The sequence below is a fragment of the Capsella rubella genome, unplaced genomic scaffold (genome assembly GCF_000375325.1).
Source record: "Capsella rubella cultivar Monte Gargano unplaced genomic scaffold, Caprub1_0 scaffold_7, whole genome shotgun sequence".
Lineage (NCBI taxonomy): Eukaryota > Viridiplantae > Streptophyta > Magnoliopsida > Brassicales > Brassicaceae > Capsella > Capsella rubella.
In genome coordinates this window covers 9,263,361-9,280,272 of record NW_006238917.1, presented here as the reverse complement: position 1 = coordinate 9,280,272, position 16,912 = coordinate 9,263,361, and the positions used below count along the sequence as shown (strand labels likewise).

Genomic DNA, 16,912 nt, shown 5'->3' with positions numbered 1-16,912 from the left:
GCCATTTTAAATCAGTTTCCTTTTGAATCGGGATCACTACTAGTCCGGTACCTTGGTCTACCTCTTCTCACAAAAAGCATAACACGTGACGATTTTCTTCCCCTGCTGGAGAAAATTAGGTCACATATTTCATCTTGGACCAACAGGCTCTTGTCGTTCGCGGGCCTTCTACAATTAATAAAATCAGTTCTTTCCAGTATTTCTACATTTTGGCTCTCGGCTTTCCGATTACCAAAAAAGTGCATCCAAGAGGTAGAGAGCCTTTTCTCTGCTTTCTTATGGTCTAGACCTGAGTTAAATACTTGAAAGGCAAAGATTGCTTGGTCTGAGGTTTGCAAACCGAAAAAAGAAGAGGGTGTGGGGGTTAGACTGCTCTCAGAAGTCAACACAGTGAGTATGTTGAAACTGATATGGCGTCTTGTTTCAGCTCGGGATTCCCTCTGTGTTACCTGGATTCGAACAAATTTAATCAAGGATCGTTCCTTCTGGTCTATACGCAATGGGAAAGGTGCTGGTTCGTGGATGTGGGGGAAAATTCTCAAATACAGAGACCATGCCAAGAATCTACATAGGATGGAAATTCGGTCAGGTATGGATACTTCCTTTTGGTATGATCAATGGTGCCCACTTTGGCAGACTGTTTGATAGCGTTGGCTCGCGGGGTAGCATTAACCTCGGTATATCCGCTCAATGCTCCTTCACTGTTGTTATGGCCACTCACCACCGTCGTCGGCATCAGATAGGGGTCTTAAATCAGATTGAAGATGAGCTCCATAGCCTCCGTCAGCGAGCTATAAAGTTAGGTCTTGACACTCCCCTTTGGCAATGTACCAATGGTACATTTAAATCAAAGTTTATGTCGCAGGATACTTGGCATTTGATACGGCAAACCAATCCAACTTATGAGTGGTACAAGGGTGTCTGGTTTCCCAATTCGACACCTAAATATTCTTTCGTAACTTGGATTGCTATGCATAATCGCCTAGCCACCGGGGATAGGTTGCTGCAATGGAACAGTTCTGCAAATGGCAGTTGCGTACTCTGTGGAGCAGACGTTGAGACCAGGAATCACCTGTTCTTTACATGTCCGTACTCCTCTCAAATCTGGTCATCCCTAGTCCAGCCTATGTTAGGCCAGCGCTTCACGACGAGCTGGGCATCTATCACGCCACTACTCGTTGCCTCAGCCCCTCAACTTCAATCATTTGTGTTGAGGTATGTTTTTCAGATATCTATTCACAGCTTATGGAGAGAACGTAATCGTCGACGGCATGTCTCACACACCAGCCCCGCATCTCACTAAGCAAATTGATAAGAATGTTCGAAACCGGCTAAGTACAATGTCGACCTCACCGGCCTATGAAGGTGGTCTACGTTTCTGGTTCCAAATTCATACTCTTTAGCTAAATTAGCAAGTTGTATTGTCTTTAAACTTTCAGCACCTTCAACTCATTGACACTCCTTGTTGTAACCATGTTTTTTTGTTGAATATAATTTTACATTCATACAAAAAAAAAAGAATTGGCCTCTCTAATCGCCAATATAAGCTCAGGTCCGATTTGGCGGCTTCTCTCCATCTTATCATCGACGAATGTATTGATTGATTTGCGGTTGAGCGCTGCGAGAAGATGGCTGAGGAAGGTCTTGCGAAGTTGCGAACCTCTCCACTGAAGCTTGGGAAAACGTCGTATCTCCGGCTGCCAGAAGAAGAAGCTGCCATGTGAGAGACGGTAGAAAGAACTCTGAGAAAGAGAAGAAAACCAGCAATGCATAGTGTGAGAAAGTGAGAAAGAGAGAAGAAACTTCGTCTTCCTTTTCTCCAAGACTTGGGTAGAAGACTTACGTATACAAGTTTTTTTTTTTTTTTTTTGCGTGGTTATAATCAAATCCCCTAACAATACAATTGGGAGATGGGACAAATAATACGTAAACTTCGCCTTCTTTTCCTGGAAAGATACAAAGATATATTCGAAGACACTGATTTTTGTGGTTGTCAATCAATTACAATAATAGAGATTTCAAGTTGTCGTAATTTCTAGGCAAATAGATAGAAGCTTGACGTTCGTTTCATCTTAAACAAATTATTGAAGACAAAATTTTGTGATTGTCATTGTACAAGACATTTAAACATCGTAAGAATGTAATGATTGCCTAACATCAAAGTCTTGTTTCCCTTTCCCTATTACATACATTCATGATAGAGATTACGAGACTAAATATATCGATTATGAGGACTTTAATTCAAATTATGGTGACCCAAAAAATATTTATTCAAATTATAATACGGTAAAAACACTAACACAACCTATTATCTAGTTTGCTAACTACTAATCTACTATAGTATTCTAGGGTTGTGAGGTGTGGACACTACTTGAGTGGAGATTTTCATATAATATTTTATTATTTACTTTTACATTTGTATAATTACGTTAGTGTTTGCCCTACTGCGTCAGCAACCACTGAAGGCTGCAACTGTGCTTGCTGCTGTTTAAGGAGTCTTTGGCTTCTAAGGGTTTCATGGACTGGATAGAAGAAGTCGTGCTTCATAGCATCCTCTGCGCTGATTCGTCGCCTCGGGTTAACGGTCAAACATCTATCAACAAGGTCAAGGAGCGACCGTGGAATTGCGTCTAGAAACTCTCTGCGTTTCGTGCTGAGTTTGCACCATTTTCTCAACTCCATCCCTTTCAAGTACGTTGACTCGTACAACTCCTGAAACAACAACACAAAACTCTTAACTGAATTCATCTCTCACGATCATCTATCAGATTCACTTTGTTAGTAATCTACATTTTAAAGATATATCAAGTTCTAGTAGTGCAGTAGAAGAAACAGAACGCTAGCAATGAAAACCCTTTCATGTGATATTTTAATCCAAATCCTAGCGGTAAAGAAGAACAGAGCATGTATATTTATATATCACATAAATGCAGCAACCAATGAATGGAGAGTTTAGAAGGGTGGTAACTGGTAAGATGAGATGTTACCTTAGGGAAAGAGGATTCACGGTTGTGCAGCTTAGCTACTTCCCATAATTCTTCACTGCCTCGTAGTTGTGCAATGTCCTTTATGTTCCTGGGAATCACATGGTCATCGTAAGAAGGCAAGAAAGAAAAAAAGAGTGGAACCAGAGTGATGGTGATTCAGTCAAGTCAGATCTTAACTGTTCAGTGTCACCAGTGAAAGGTGTCCTTCCCATTATGAGGTATAACAAAGTAACTCCCGCAGACCATACATCTATCTTAGGTCCTTGGTGCAAAGATCTGAAGCAAACCTGCACAAACCAATTCAGCCAAGAACAGCCCCAGAGAATTAGCTTTTCATCCTAGGTGTGCTAATGAGTAGCTCAGTCCTACAACTTTAGTCTCAAGGAACAAGATTTACATATGGATTTAACTAGTATTAAGGGAAGTGACAGATAGCTACAGTTGATGTACCTCTGGAGCTCGGAAGCCTTTGGTTCCTGAGCAAGGACCATCTTTCTTCTGACATACATCCCCTAGTAAAGTTGGAAAAATAATTTCTTAATGTTTAAATTAAACTTTAATACAATAACAAGAGTCAATGATGACACCAGAACTGCACCTGCTTCAGGCCGACCGTTAGATCGCAGTGGCATTGGGGTCAGATAAAGAAGTTCCTTCTCAGCTTTCCCTGGAAGAGCAGCTACCCGTTTTCTCATAGATATAGGAGCTTTGGATGATACTTCAGAGTTTGGAATTGGAACAGACATTGTCTCCTGCAGAAAATCTAAAAGCGCTTTTCTTCCATGACATGGCAAAGGCTCTCTCCTTTTTTCACCTGAAAGGTTGTTCCTTGTGCTGGTCACATCTTTAGCTGAAGTTAAGCCTGACCCTTCTGCCCCTTGGCTATTGAGTATCTCCCATTTGCCTATGTTATTCCGAGCTCTTATCTTTCCCGCTACTTTCTTGAGACTGTTGGGCGCTAAAGTTTTCTGAGAAGATTTGTTGGTCCCTCGGTTTGCCACATCAAGTGATTTAACCAATGTATGATGTTTCTTGCTGGTGGTTGGAAGACCTGAAGCTGCTTTTGATTTAACAGAACATAAAAAGAGATAGCTTTAGTTTTAATATTTAATAGCCGAGTACAGTGCATATGCACGAGGGGAGAAGTTTACCTGCTCTCCTATACTTCTGGTGTAAGTCCTAATTAAAAAAAAAAAAAAAAAAAAAAAAAAAAAAAAAAAAAAAAAAAAAAAAAGATAATATCAGTCGGTGGGGAAGGGAACATAACAGTAAATATCAACATAAACATTTGTGCTTCCTTAAGTTTTTCAGTGCCTTTGTTAGACAATGAACTTAGAATTGAATAAGCAGGTGTTTTCAATTACCTCAACTTTTATTCTAAGAAACACTAACCAAAAACCGTTGCTAGTAAGATTTTGATAAGAAAAGGATGCCAAAAAAATGCTAACCATGGCAAGGTTAAAATCAATGAGATAGCCTTTGTTGGTCTTCCTAGAGAAGAGGAAGTTTCCTGGCTTAACATCCCTATGAACAACACCCTTCAAGATTGCAGAAGAGAAACAATCAAACTAGTTAGTTATGTGATTGAAATATGAACGCTAAAAATAATTTAGTCCAAAATCTGCTTTACCTGCTTATGCAGACTTGATAGAGCTTTGAACATGCAGTAGCCGTACCACTGTAGCTGATCCACGTCAATTTCTCTCTTTAATGAATCAGGTCTGTCATGTTCAAGGTGCTCAAGGATAATGCAATCAGAATCTCCATTCTTGAGACATCCCTCATGCTTTATTATACAGTTTTTCCCCCTGAATGAAACAACATTTTCAGCAATTTCAAATCATTATGTTAAAAAATGTAGAAGTTTCATGCCTAATCATACTTCGTTACTTACCCAAAACGCTCCAGCATTCTGATTTCATTATTAACATAGTACTTCTGAGCGCCAGCATGAGGGCCTGCAAGGAAAACACATGAGGCAGTTCTTTCAACTAAAAACACTGAGGCAATGAAAAAATCTAGCCACATATCATTTTCTTCCCCCTACATTTAATGGCAAACTCTGTTCCATCGGTTTTCCTCTTCGCCTTATAAACAATCCCGTAGCCGCCTACATTTGGATTTCACCAATGATTAGTCAATAACCATTTAAGTTGTTTCGACAGAACCGGAATGTAGATGAAATAGTATGGAAAGAAATACCTGAACCTTCTTCCTCTACAATAGTGTAAGAATCAAAATCTGGAATTGTGTTATGTTTTGACTGATCCTAAACCACAAATACGAGAATATTAATATAGTTTGCATTAATGCTAAAAGCTAGTGCAAAAGTGCTAAAGTAGAAGCTTCATATAAAGGCCTCAATATAAAAAAATGCAAGGGGCTCATTCTAGAGGAAATAGACATGTCTACCTTCTGATCTTTAGGTTGAATGGAGTTAAAATTCTGCTTCAACTTCTGGACAGCTTTACTTTTTCTGGTGTTTTTTTTCTCAGGGGAACAGTTGTGCGCTTTGCTGTTTCCTGGCGATTTGCACTGATCCTGAGTATTTTGTACAAAATAATTATCTTGGTTAGCTTCTGTAGCAGAAGGCTTCAACGGCAGACCTCTGACAGGGCTGCTAAAGATGTCTACAGTGTGATCTTCTACAAGAAAGTCTTCAGTGTCCTCCACAATCTGCACACAGGAAGTTTGTATCTCCCCCTTAGGGAAGAGATCCTTCTTGTTTTTATCATCACTGTCTTCGTTGTCAGCAATTTGAAAATCTTCAATTTCAAGTTGCTTGCAATATCCATCCTCCTGAGGAGATGACAAACCGTTCTTGCTTTCCTCCACGCAATGAGTAGGATTGACATCCACTGAAGCATTTGCAATAATCTCGCCACCAAAATTTGGAATCTGCGGACCGGGCTGAGGATTATGATCAGAAGCCACGATTTCTAGGATATATGCAATTAACTTAGAAAACGAAGCTCGGGATTCTAAAGCCAAAATAGTCCCAAGCATAGATCCACCGGCAACAGTTCTGGTGTCGTTAGGTCTGCTATCCATTACAGAGTAATTCACCTAAAGAAAAAATAAATCAATAACACAATAACTCAACCCCCGAATGTTTGAAACTAAACTATATACCATGAGAACTTCATATTTATTAAAGAGATTACTTACATCGATCTCATCCTTGCGGCTTCTTTTGGACAAAGGCATTAACTGCTCCTCTTGTTCCTCATTTTCTGAAATATTTTCATAAGTAACCCAAAATTGAGAAGAGAATCACTATGTAATTATGCCTACTAAACCACAATAGCAGATACCAAAACGACTCAACTAGAATTAAAAAAAAATGCAGAAACTTCGTACCTCTCATATGCGCAAGACTATTCCGCTTGTGATTGGGAGATCTCGGATCCATAAAACGCCTTAATTGTTCAAACATAACATTTTCCGGCAGACCCAAAGTACGGGCGAAACCAGCCGGAGCGGAGAGTAACTCAGACGAGAGAGTAACGGTGAAGCCATCTCCAGCAAGGGAAATAGGAGAACTAGGGATCGAGCAAAGAAATTTGACAAGCTTAGGAGAACCTTGGAAGTGTCTACACTTTGAAGAAAGATCTATAACAGATTCTGGATTGCCACTAGAAAGCAGGAGACGACATAGCTCATAGGCTTGCCGATAATAGCAAAGCCAGTCATAGACGTCTGATTCGGAGAGACCAAGAGTAGCCATGAGCTCTCTTACGGCTGTAGAATTACCGAGTTGACGCGGTTCCGAGTCTTCCGTCATTGCAAATGCTGTGAATCTGAGGGCAGAGAGAGAGAGAGATGGAGATGCTAGGGATTTGAGGAATTTGAGATTTGGGGGCAAATGGAGAAGGAGCGGGAGAATAGCACGTGCGGTACGTGTGATTATATTGTTTCGAGTTTTTTTTGTACATGAATAAATGTTCCCGCTCATTCTTATGGGCCTTGTGCGTATAGGCTTATTTTAAATGAGCCCATATAACTACGGGTATTGTATTTTATATGCGCACCTGTAAAACCAAAGTATACCAACGTTATTATTGAATTTTCTTTTTGGCCTGAACATATTTGATAGATCATGATTTATGACTGATGATATAAGTGTGTTATTTAACATTCGGAAAATTTCGGACTGAAACCTAAACTTATCACAAGATTCAAAACTTGGTAGTCTTGTTTTTTTAATGCTTTTATAGTGGGCAACCATTGACGTTATAGTGAAGAAAGAAAAGAGCTCAAACCTTACTTATTAAACTAGCATAATCAATCATTCAACCACTAGACTATTGTGAATTGCAATTATTTAAGAAAAATCAAACTTGTTGCAATTCGAACAAACCAACTAATTCAGTTTGCAACATACAATGAGAAAGCTGGAGTTTGTGTATGTAATAGAAAACAACAATGCTCGTCGATTTCAAATGAAATCAATCTTATGAAATACATGGATGCATGTAATGAACATGATATATATGTATATGAATGTAGGGTGGGATGGATGGAACATGTGCATCTGTGATGGACTGATGGTATAATAATGTAAAGATGGATAAATAGTAGATGAGGGACAAAGAGTGCTCGTGAGAGACAAAGCAAATGGGATGGTGTGGAGAAAAGATCCCAAATCGGAAGATGTGAGGGGATTTAAGTAATATATAAAGGGTTAGGGCCAATCCACTCATTGCCAATTGGTTTTGAGTTGGAAGCCCATAACAAACCCTAATTTAACATGGTATCAGAGCCCGAACACACGCTGACCCATTAATTAATCCGGCCCAGATAGAGGCCCGATCACCCCATTAATTGAAGGCCCAAAAGAAGGCCCAATTCCATCGAGATAGCTAGAAGAGCATTATCTCGAGGGGGCGTGATGGATTCTGTCGAGATTAATGGCTAAAAAAGCCATTATCTCGAGGGGGCGTGTGGAGAAAAGATCACAAATCGGAAGATGTGAGGAGACTTAAGTAATATATAAAGGGTTAGGGCCAATACACTTATTACCAATTGGTTTTGAGTTGGAACCCCATAACAAACCCTAATTTAACAGATGGGGTTACGTACTAACCAAAAATGTCGGTTAGTGTGTCCGGACATAATACTGGCCGTGGAGCTTAAGTTAGGCTGTGTGACCAAATACAACACAAACAATGGTCCCTTTTTGTTTTTTGTTTCTTTGCTTTGTAATATAGCATTATGCTCTTTTATCTTTTCCTATCAAGATTTTGTCTCTTTTCCGATAGTATTGAAGAATATATATCGATAAGGTTATAATTTTCTGTTAAATCTTCATGAAAACAACATCGTTCAAGCATATCAATGGCTAACTTCATCAATGACCTGTTCTAATAAATATGATATGCACCCCTTCAAAATCCAGCCCGTGAATCGGATTGATCATAATATATATCCCCATTTTTCATATATATTGACTATTCTATATGTACCTCTTACAAAGAGATTTCGCTTTGGAATTTTCATCTTCTTTTTTTTTCTTTCCAATATGTGGAGGAAACTAAATCAGCATCCCATACCTATCCATTGACTGATACGTGTCACACAATGTATCCAACGATCTAAAAATCTAAAACAAATCATCTCTATAATATATACCCTAATAGCACAAAAGAACCTTCACTTTTCTCTTCCACTCTTTATTTACTAGTACTCTCTCTCTCTCTCTATATATCACTTTACATAAACCACTATTCAACACAGAAACACACTTAACCATGGCCTCTTCTTCCTCTCCACAAGCCTTCCTCTTGCTTGCATTGTCTATGGTTTTAGTTCCTTTCTCTTTAGCTCAAGCTCCCATGATGGCTCCTTCCGGCTCAATGTCCATGCCCCCAATGCCTAGCGGCGGCGGTGGAAGCATGATCCCCCCTCCGGCTATGACTCCACCACCCATGCCTATGATGACTCCACCACCTATGCCTATGATGACTCCACCACCTATGCCTATGATGACTCCACCACCCATGCCTATGATGACTCCACCACCCATGTCCATGACTCCACCACCCATGCCTATGATGACTCCACCACCCATGACCATGACTCCACCACCAATGCCTATGGCTTCACCACCAATGATGTCAATGGGCCCAAGCCCAAGCCCATTAACAGTGCCTGGTATGGCTTCCCCGCCGATGCCATCGGGAATGGAATCAGCAGCATCTCCGGGACCCATGCCACCGCCAATGGCGGCCTCCCCTGATTCTGGAGCTTTCAATGTTAGAAACAACGTCGTAGCAGTGTCTTGCGTTGTTGGAGTTGTTGCAGCACATCTTCTCCTCGTTTGAGATCATTATTGAATTGGTCAGCCTCGTTTTCGTGTACTTTACTTTCAATATTTTTTTTCCCCCTAGTGTTCAACATTCTATCATATTTGAGTTTGTATTTTGATATGTACGATTCAGACATTTGTTTTGCATTATTTGCTTAATAAGTTTATCGTCAACTCTAGTTGAAGAGAGACTTTGTATCAGTATGTGATGTAAATTCATATCTTCTATCTATATTGTCACGGACCATTACATTTCATATTCATAGGACATTCATATATATGATTATAAGGACAAGAACACATTAATATATACTTCTTGTTGTTAGTCGATGATATCGATGAATATAAATTATAATCACAAGAGAATAAAAAAAGTGTTACACATTCTCCGTAATTCCTTTTTAATAAATAAAATACGTTATTAAAAAAAAAAATTCATTAAAAGTAAAACAAATGTTCTTCCTAAAGATTACAAGAGACAAACCAAGGAGAAAGCTAATTGCAAGCTGTCATTGGAATTTTCTATAGAATAATATTATTTCTCTATAAATTACAGTACTTATATTTTCCTTTCATGGAGGTGTAGAATACATGAATAAGATTTAAAATTCATGAAAAAAATGAGAAAATTTCAAATATTTTTGTAATTGAGAGAATATAGGAAGAATATGAAAGAGGGTGGTGGGTATAGTGAATAAATGGTATGGAATATAGATATACCCGACCCTAGAGACAGCTAAAAAGAAAGTGACATTCACATGTCTGTCTTTTTCAATTTCCTCTACCATTTTCCATTGTGTGTGTATATGTATTAGTAATAATTGAAACCATACGTTGAAAAAAGTATCGTAGAGAATCTCATACAATATAGCACTAGGCTAGAATATAACATTTTTCTTAAGCCATGTTAGTGATTTATATTTGTAAACTACATGAGCATATTGCAGTACAAATAGTGTATGGCAAAATCGTAAACAAGTTCCTTAGATCTTTTGGTATCCAATGAGGTTTGCGTCGTGACCAACGACAATAAAAAGTTCTTTCCATGGCACTTTAGAGGCAACAACGGCATGCAACGTTTTCACTTTGACATTAACACATGTAAGATATATTTATCTTCACTATATGTAGTACTTTGGGTTCCCTACAAAAGAAGTCAATGATCCCCTCTGATATGAAGATGTCAAATTTGAGTTTTGCTATCATAACCTGTCTTGTGGGCCTGTGGCCGAAACGTGTATAATCCTCATTCCCACAGAGTAATTTGTTCAAGTTCGGCCAAGTCGATTAAAGGACTCTAGTACGTATATCCATATCCAAATATATATAGTATGATCACTGAAAACTGAGTCCAACTTGAGCTTGTCATCTTTTTGAGGCAATTAAATTAATACATCTTGCTTCTTAGCTCTTACCATGACTATATATATACTTGATGATTTCATGGTTTTTCAAACTAATCAGTTGTTTCTCCTGCAGACGGAACAAGAATATTTGGTGATACTTCCAACTGATACAGCTGAGTGGATTCAGGGGCGAGTGATTCTACGAATTACACACACCACATACTACTTTTCGTGTTGATAAATCTCAAAAAGTGACTACAAGAACGTGTTTATACACACTAAAACAATCTCACTGGTGTCACTTCTCAAATATGAACCAAAGTTACATGACTCTCGTGTGTATTGAAACCAAAGTTATCATTGACAATCGATCTTATACTTGTGATGCCACTCTTTTTGTACAGCTCTTGGGGAGGTGAATGCTATGGAAGTTTGGTCCCTTTGGAACAGTTGCAGGTCTTTTCTCCCCTGAAGCAACACAAACAGAAGGTTTGATGGTTGCAACTTCCTTAGATTCTCCATTCATCGTTTTATTTTCTGCCACGGTTTCAGTTCCTTTACTTGCCACTTGCTTCTTTCTACCTAATACAACCCTGAGGAAATGCAAAACAAATTGTCAGATTACATCCTAAGGAAAGGTAACTGTTATGACAAGTCAAAAACTCGATTGCCCGGTTCTCTCTAGTGAGAGACTACACTTTCGTTTCTGATCAGCAGTTTTTACCTCTTGCAGTTAATCATATTTTCAGAGACAGGAGTAGTGGAGGCCCCTCTTGAAGCTTTCAACCGGGAAGTTGTGTTCTTCTCCAACTGCAGTTGAGATTATTAAATCACAAAAGAGTCACTCATACGATGAATAGACATTGATATGTTTCAGAAAGAACTTACTCGAACTGGCTGATGTTTTGGACCCAAGTTTTCACCATGGAACCCCATAATGTTTGCAGTTTCTTCTTTGGCTAGAGTACACTCTGGTTTCTTATCCGTGTTTGCTTCCTTGAGAATTCGTCTTTCCTATAAGTAATTCTACCATCAGAAAAGAAAACCAGGTTGCATATTAGAGAAAATACATCTTTGATTATTGCACATCATACATCAGTTCGAAGTCGAAAAGGCTTTGGGTTGGTGAGCTTAGGTTTTGTATACTTCACACGAGTACCAGACGAAACAATCTTGCTATTGAAATATTTATCTGCTGGTGTCATAACCTGGTCCATACAAATGCATATAAATACACAGAAGATGATAGTAGAGCCCAATTAAAAAGTACACAGTTAAAAAGTACACAGAAGGTACATAGGCTATGTAACATACCTTTTGAGTAGTTTTCCAAATTTCTTTCTTGCCAAAGACTTTCTTTTTCAACAAAGGGTAGGTGGCTTGGTCGACTTTTCTGCAAGATTCACACAAAACAAGTATATCTGTGAGGTGATGCGCAAAGAACGAGAACCTAAAGTAAAGCAAGCAACCAACATTTTCCTCACCTGTTATTGTCCACTGCTGAAGAATTTTCCTTATCGTTGCCTTCTCTATCATCATCCGTCACATTAGGAACATTTTCTTTGTTCTCACACTCCAATGGTAATGCATTTTCCTTGTCTTCAATCTCCACAGTCTCACATTGTTTTGCTTTATCCAGTCCAGTCACCTTTATTTCAGAAATATCTTCTCTATTGATGGCCACTGCAATAGTAGCATTCTCTTTGTCTTCGCACTCCAAAGCTAATGCCGACTCTTTTTCTTCAATCTCTGCTATTTGATATTGCTTTGATGTAGCCAGTCCACTCTCCTTTATTACAGCAGGATCTTCTCTGTCTTGGAGTTGGTTGTTCATGTTAGCCTTCAATGTGTCTGACAATTCTTCAGATTTGTTTTCAACCAAGAGCTCTTCATCTCCGTTAGTTTTTCTAGTCCTTGGCAAAGATTGATTCTCAAGTTCTATTCCATTAGCTTCATGAGCTTTAGAATGATCAGTGGAAAGCACAGGCTCTTCCTTTTTCTTAACCCTCTTCTTCAAAGTACTGACATCTTTGGTTTTCGCATCGTTCTGTTTCTGTGACCGCACAGAATCAAACACTCGGCTCTTCACCTCTCGTGTTTTTAGCGGCCTTCGAGGTGGAACTGAACTCACAACCTTATGATTAACCCCTAAACCGTTTCTTTTGTTACTAATCTCAAGCTTCCTCATCCCATTACACAACTTCTTCACGGAGGAACTAAGCTCCACAGATCTCTTCAGTTTCACCAACTTCTTTGGAGATTGAAACACCAAAGCCTTTGCAACAACTCTGTTTTCCGACACCTTGATTGTTGCATTTCTCGGATTCTGTACACTCCTAAAAGCTGCTGGACTTTGCATTTGTTTCTTTCTCTCTGTTAATGCCTTTTGAGGAACTGATGACACCTTTGCCTTTGGAGTTACATTCTTGTTAGTGGAAATTACTTTTGCTTCTTTTGACCTGATATTACCATTACCCTTCTGAGGAATTGATGAGATCATAGCCAATCTAGAAACGCGTGATCTCGAGGGTTTTGCAGGAACCGTATTGGGACATTTAGGATCAACACTGTAATATCAAAAGTATGTAGAACAATGTAACGTTAAACACACATTACACTGATGATCTCTCTGAGTTAAACACACTCAGCGTTTCAGTTTCTTTACCTGAAATCCTTTCTGTAAAGAGCTTTTCGAAGACGAACACTTGGACTCCTAGCTGCCATAACCTAGTAATGTTGATTAACATCTCAAAATTGGTGAATTTTTTCTAAGCGAAATCAAAATAAGGAAGAAAAGAAAAGAAAAAAGTTTGGATCTTTTATCTAACCCGAAGAACGAATTTTTTGTAGATTGCTTCCGAATCCATAAACTCTTCATGCTTTTGATCACATCCTAAGTACACATTATAACCAAAAGGGATCAAAACACAATCTAATTAAAGTAAAACCCAAAAACAAAATGTTGACTAAAACCCTAATTTAGCAATTTCCAGAAACTCTCAAAATCAAAATTTCCCAGATCACTGGAACATTAATAGTACTACAAATGATTGATTCAAACATTCAAAAAAGAAAAAAAGTTAAAATGTAAAAGTTTCTGACCAACTCTAGAACAGAACCAGTAACGATCATCTCCTTCAGGGCGATGATCTGGTGCGGTGAGGTCTACAAACTTGGGAGCTTCTATCGTCTCATAGAAGTCTTCTTCGGTAAACTCGTCCATTGTAATATGCTCGAATGCCTCCATTTACACTAAAATGATCAGAAAATTAGAGTTTCACAAGAGAGAAAAAAGAGGAATAGAGAGAGTGAGAGAGAAAGAGTAGTGTCTAATTTGGTGCCTGTGTCTTCTAGCTCAGACAAGATGAAGGAACAATCACCAAAACTAGCCGTTACGTGGAAAGGATTGTAATAATGGTCTCTTTCCAGGGCTAGTTTCGTCACTACCGTGTTTTTGAGCTTCGACGCATCTTTTTCATCGTGAGTAAAGTAAATCTGAAGGAAAGAGGAAAAAGAAAGAAGAAGCAAAACCGGTTCTTTTAAACCGGCATTTCCACAGAACCAAACTAAACCTTATCATATCATATTATTGACGCACGAATATTTCTTGTTTCTTTGCAAATCATTTTTGCTTTGTTTTATTCGACAGATTCAAAATCTGTATTTAATTTAACTGAACAAAGTACATTATTCCGTAATGCACAACATTTATCTTCTTTTTTTTTTTGTTTAGACGTAAGCATTCAAATAAGAAATTGTAATTATAATCAAAATCATTGGTTTAATTAAAGAGTTTGGAGCCTAGCTAGTAATCAATTTTCAAATTGAAACAAATAGGAATATGGTCAAATGAATTTATTTCAACGGCTACTTGTGAGACTGTCGAGAATCAACGGCTACATGTGACTGTAAAGCTAAGCGCATGAGAATATTAATTGGCAGGAAATATCGGTTCTGGGCCAAGCCCATTAATAGTCTGCTTTAAAGTAAAAGGCCCTTTGAGAGCCCAATAAGGGAACGAGCGAAGCAATTGTTTGCTAAAGATTTTGCCATTTTGGTATTATCCCGTTCAAGTCAAGCGAGAGATCGGTGACGGAGTTTTCTTGCCGCCGGAGCCGGAATTCCTCTTCCTCAGTCTACGGTTGTACTAGTAACAGATATTTTCGATCGGAGTATCTCAGTGAATCCTGTTTTTCTTTTCTTTTTGGTTCTTCGTCGCTTGTGTGGCAGAGTCAAGTCTTTTGGGTTATCCCATTTTGAGCAATCCCGTCTTTGTCGATCGATTATTTAGCATCTAATTGAGGTTCGTTTGCATAACTCCACTGTTTGTGTAATACTCTTTGCAATTCCCTCTGCTTTGTTTGGATTTGGACCTGCGATTCCCGTCATTTCCTAGTCTTCGATGCGAATGATTTAGATCTATAGCTTGTTTGATTCTATGTATTGTTATAAGCTCTAGTGTTCATTTGATTTATAATGATAACTGATGCGCAATGGTAGACATCTTCGTTCTTCGGATACTAGTTCAATTTCTCAGCTAAGTTTTTATTATGTTTGTGGCTAGTGAACCATCAATTCCAGGTTTTTTAGGTTTTTCTTGTTTCACATAATCCATTACAGTTGATGATTTTATAGGTTTTTTGCTCTTCATTGATTTTTAACAAAAACTCGTTCGCAGGTGGTTTGCAGGAAGATGAACAAACTGGTGGAATATGGGAGAAAAGCTATGTTCTATGTGAGAGTCCTCTCTGGGTATGAAGAACGGAGAATCCGAAATTATAGGTTGCAACTCGAAAAGCGTATCCAGCAGGTTTATTCCTTTCTCACCATGCTTTTATCTATTGCCTTAGAATGATTGGTATATATCATGATGATTGATGACACCCTAGCTTCTGTCTCTTTTTGGACTTAAGTTTATCGCCTAGGATGAGACATTGAAGCAGTAGCTTATATTCTATAAACTTGTATGCAGAATATTTACTTCAATATGTCCATCTATGTTTATGTTAATTGAAGAATATCTTGTAAAGAGTATAAATGGGCTGTTATTTATTGTACACTTGACGTGTGATGAAATAAGGTCTTCCTTAAATAAGAGTGTCCTAATCGTAGAGATGTATGTGTTTTATATGTTCAACAATACTTTTTGACTTTTCTAGCTTCTAGCAAGGGTTGTCTCATGGATCCATTTTTTATCTGATTCGAACCTTTGATCTTGTAGGCCCAACAAAAGAAAGCAGAGATAAACAGACTCCCAGAGCAGATTGTATTATCTGAAGTCCGCCGTATGGTTGAGGAGATGCAGAATTTGAATAAGCAGATTGAGAATACGGTTAGTTTCTTGCCTTATCCTCAGGCTAAACTTTGCAAATGGTTTTCTCTACTCCCATTGAGTGAGATTATCAATTCCATCAGCTATATATATGTACGTCAAGTATGGTGAATACTGTTTGAGATATCGTATCCGTCAAGTGCTTTTTGTTCCATAAGCATTTAAAGATGGGAAAAAGCTTCTAGTTTATTGGGCGTTGTTATTTTGAAAGCATAAAGTTTTGGAAGGAAATCGCCAAACCAGTCGCAGAGCCTGTGTTTCTTAAATTATAAACTTTCCATCTCTTTTGTTTTACTTTGTCCAGTGTTAGGAGAATTTCAAGTCTTAAGTTTGTTTCGGGTCTTTTCCAATACAGGAAGCTCAGATTGAAGACTATTTTAAACCGATAGACAAGCAAGCTGATACCATAATGGAGATTCAGCTCGAAGGAGAGAAGAAAACAATGGGGACAATGATGAACGCAACACAACAGGAAGCTATAAGAAAGATTGAAGAAGCAGAGAGACTCGCTCGTGCACGTGGAAATGCAAATATGAGTGCAGAGGCAAACACGGGAGAGAAGATACAGGATTCAGAATCCACAGCCAACGAAAAAGCTCAAGCAAAATAAAGACTGATCTTGTCTTTATGTTGACACATTATAGATTCAGAGTCTCTGTACACATCCAACGGTTAAAGTTCTCTTAGTTGATTAAGCTGAGATCGCAGCCTCTCATTTGCTGAGTTTTAATAATTTGGAATTTGGATGACTGGATAGAGAGAAACGAAACCTGAGTTTCTGGTCTGTCTACTGTCTAGCGTGCAAGAACTTATAGAGGTGGCCCTGGTTTGATTATACCAGATATATTGTTTTCAACTAAACTTAGCATCATAACTGAAAGATTATTTTGCTGTGTGCGTTTAAATGTGGAAAAAGTATGACAAGTGTTTGTACATAGTA

The 16,912-nt window shown here is 38.4% G+C and overlaps 4 protein-coding genes across 6 annotated transcripts; 2 read left to right on the top strand and 2 right to left on the bottom strand.

The window, feature by feature from the left end:
* Nucleotides 1-2,252: 2,252 nt before the first annotated feature.
* On the bottom strand, nt 2,253-6,859 carry LOC17880573 (probable serine/threonine-protein kinase cdc7). Of its 3 annotated transcripts, none has more exons than XM_023779779.1 (14): nt 6,348-6,859; nt 6,156-6,220; nt 5,400-6,053; nt 5,190-5,250; nt 5,035-5,097; nt 4,882-4,945; nt 4,618-4,795; nt 4,436-4,525; nt 4,139-4,166; nt 3,586-4,047; nt 3,438-3,499; nt 3,165-3,274; nt 2,988-3,075; nt 2,253-2,712 (listed from the first exon to the last, which is right to left on the bottom strand). In XM_023779779.1, the coding sequence occupies exons 1-14, from the start codon at nt 6,769-6,771 to the stop codon at nt 2,425-2,427; spliced, it is 2,637 nt and encodes an 878-aa protein (XP_023635547.1). In that variant the 5' UTR covers nt 6,772-6,859; the 3' UTR covers nt 2,253-2,424. The 3 variants fall into 3 exon arrangements, with proteins under 3 accessions (XP_023635547.1, XP_023635546.1, XP_006283089.1); XM_023779778.1 differs by having other exon boundaries at nt 5,190-5,256; nt 6,348-6,858; XM_006283027.2 differs by having other exon boundaries at nt 3,586-4,044; nt 5,190-5,256; nt 6,348-6,858.
* A 1,655-nt stretch (nt 6,860-8,514) lies between these two features.
* LOC17877684 (leucine-rich repeat extensin-like protein 3) lies at nt 8,515-9,553 on the top strand. Its single transcript, XM_006282780.2, has one exon. It carries the CDS (start codon nt 8,738-8,740, stop codon nt 9,308-9,310), a length of 573 nt encoding a protein of 190 aa, XP_006282842.1. The 5' UTR covers nt 8,515-8,737; the 3' UTR covers nt 9,311-9,553.
* Nucleotides 9,554-10,860: 1,307 nt separating this feature from the next.
* LOC17879618 lies at nt 10,861-14,084 on the bottom strand. Its single transcript, XM_006285111.2, has 9 exons — nt 13,743-14,084; nt 13,469-13,533; nt 13,306-13,367; nt 12,125-13,207; nt 11,955-12,033; nt 11,735-11,848; nt 11,529-11,654; nt 11,365-11,450; nt 10,861-11,233 (listed from the first exon to the last, which is right to left on the bottom strand). The coding sequence occupies exons 1-9, from the start codon at nt 13,885-13,887 to the stop codon at nt 11,014-11,016; spliced, it is 1,980 nt and encodes a 659-aa protein (XP_006285173.1). The 5' UTR covers nt 13,888-14,084; the 3' UTR covers nt 10,861-11,013.
* Nucleotides 14,085-14,696: 612 nt separating this feature from the next.
* Nucleotides 14,697-16,721, top strand: LOC17879497. Its single transcript, XM_006282687.2, has 4 exons — nt 14,697-14,943; nt 15,319-15,450; nt 15,862-15,972; nt 16,328-16,721. Exons 2-4 carry the CDS (start codon nt 15,334-15,336, stop codon nt 16,580-16,582), a joined length of 483 nt encoding a protein of 160 aa, XP_006282749.1. The 5' UTR covers nt 14,697-14,943; nt 15,319-15,333; the 3' UTR covers nt 16,583-16,721.
* The last annotated feature ends 191 nt before the right edge of the window (nt 16,722-16,912 follow it).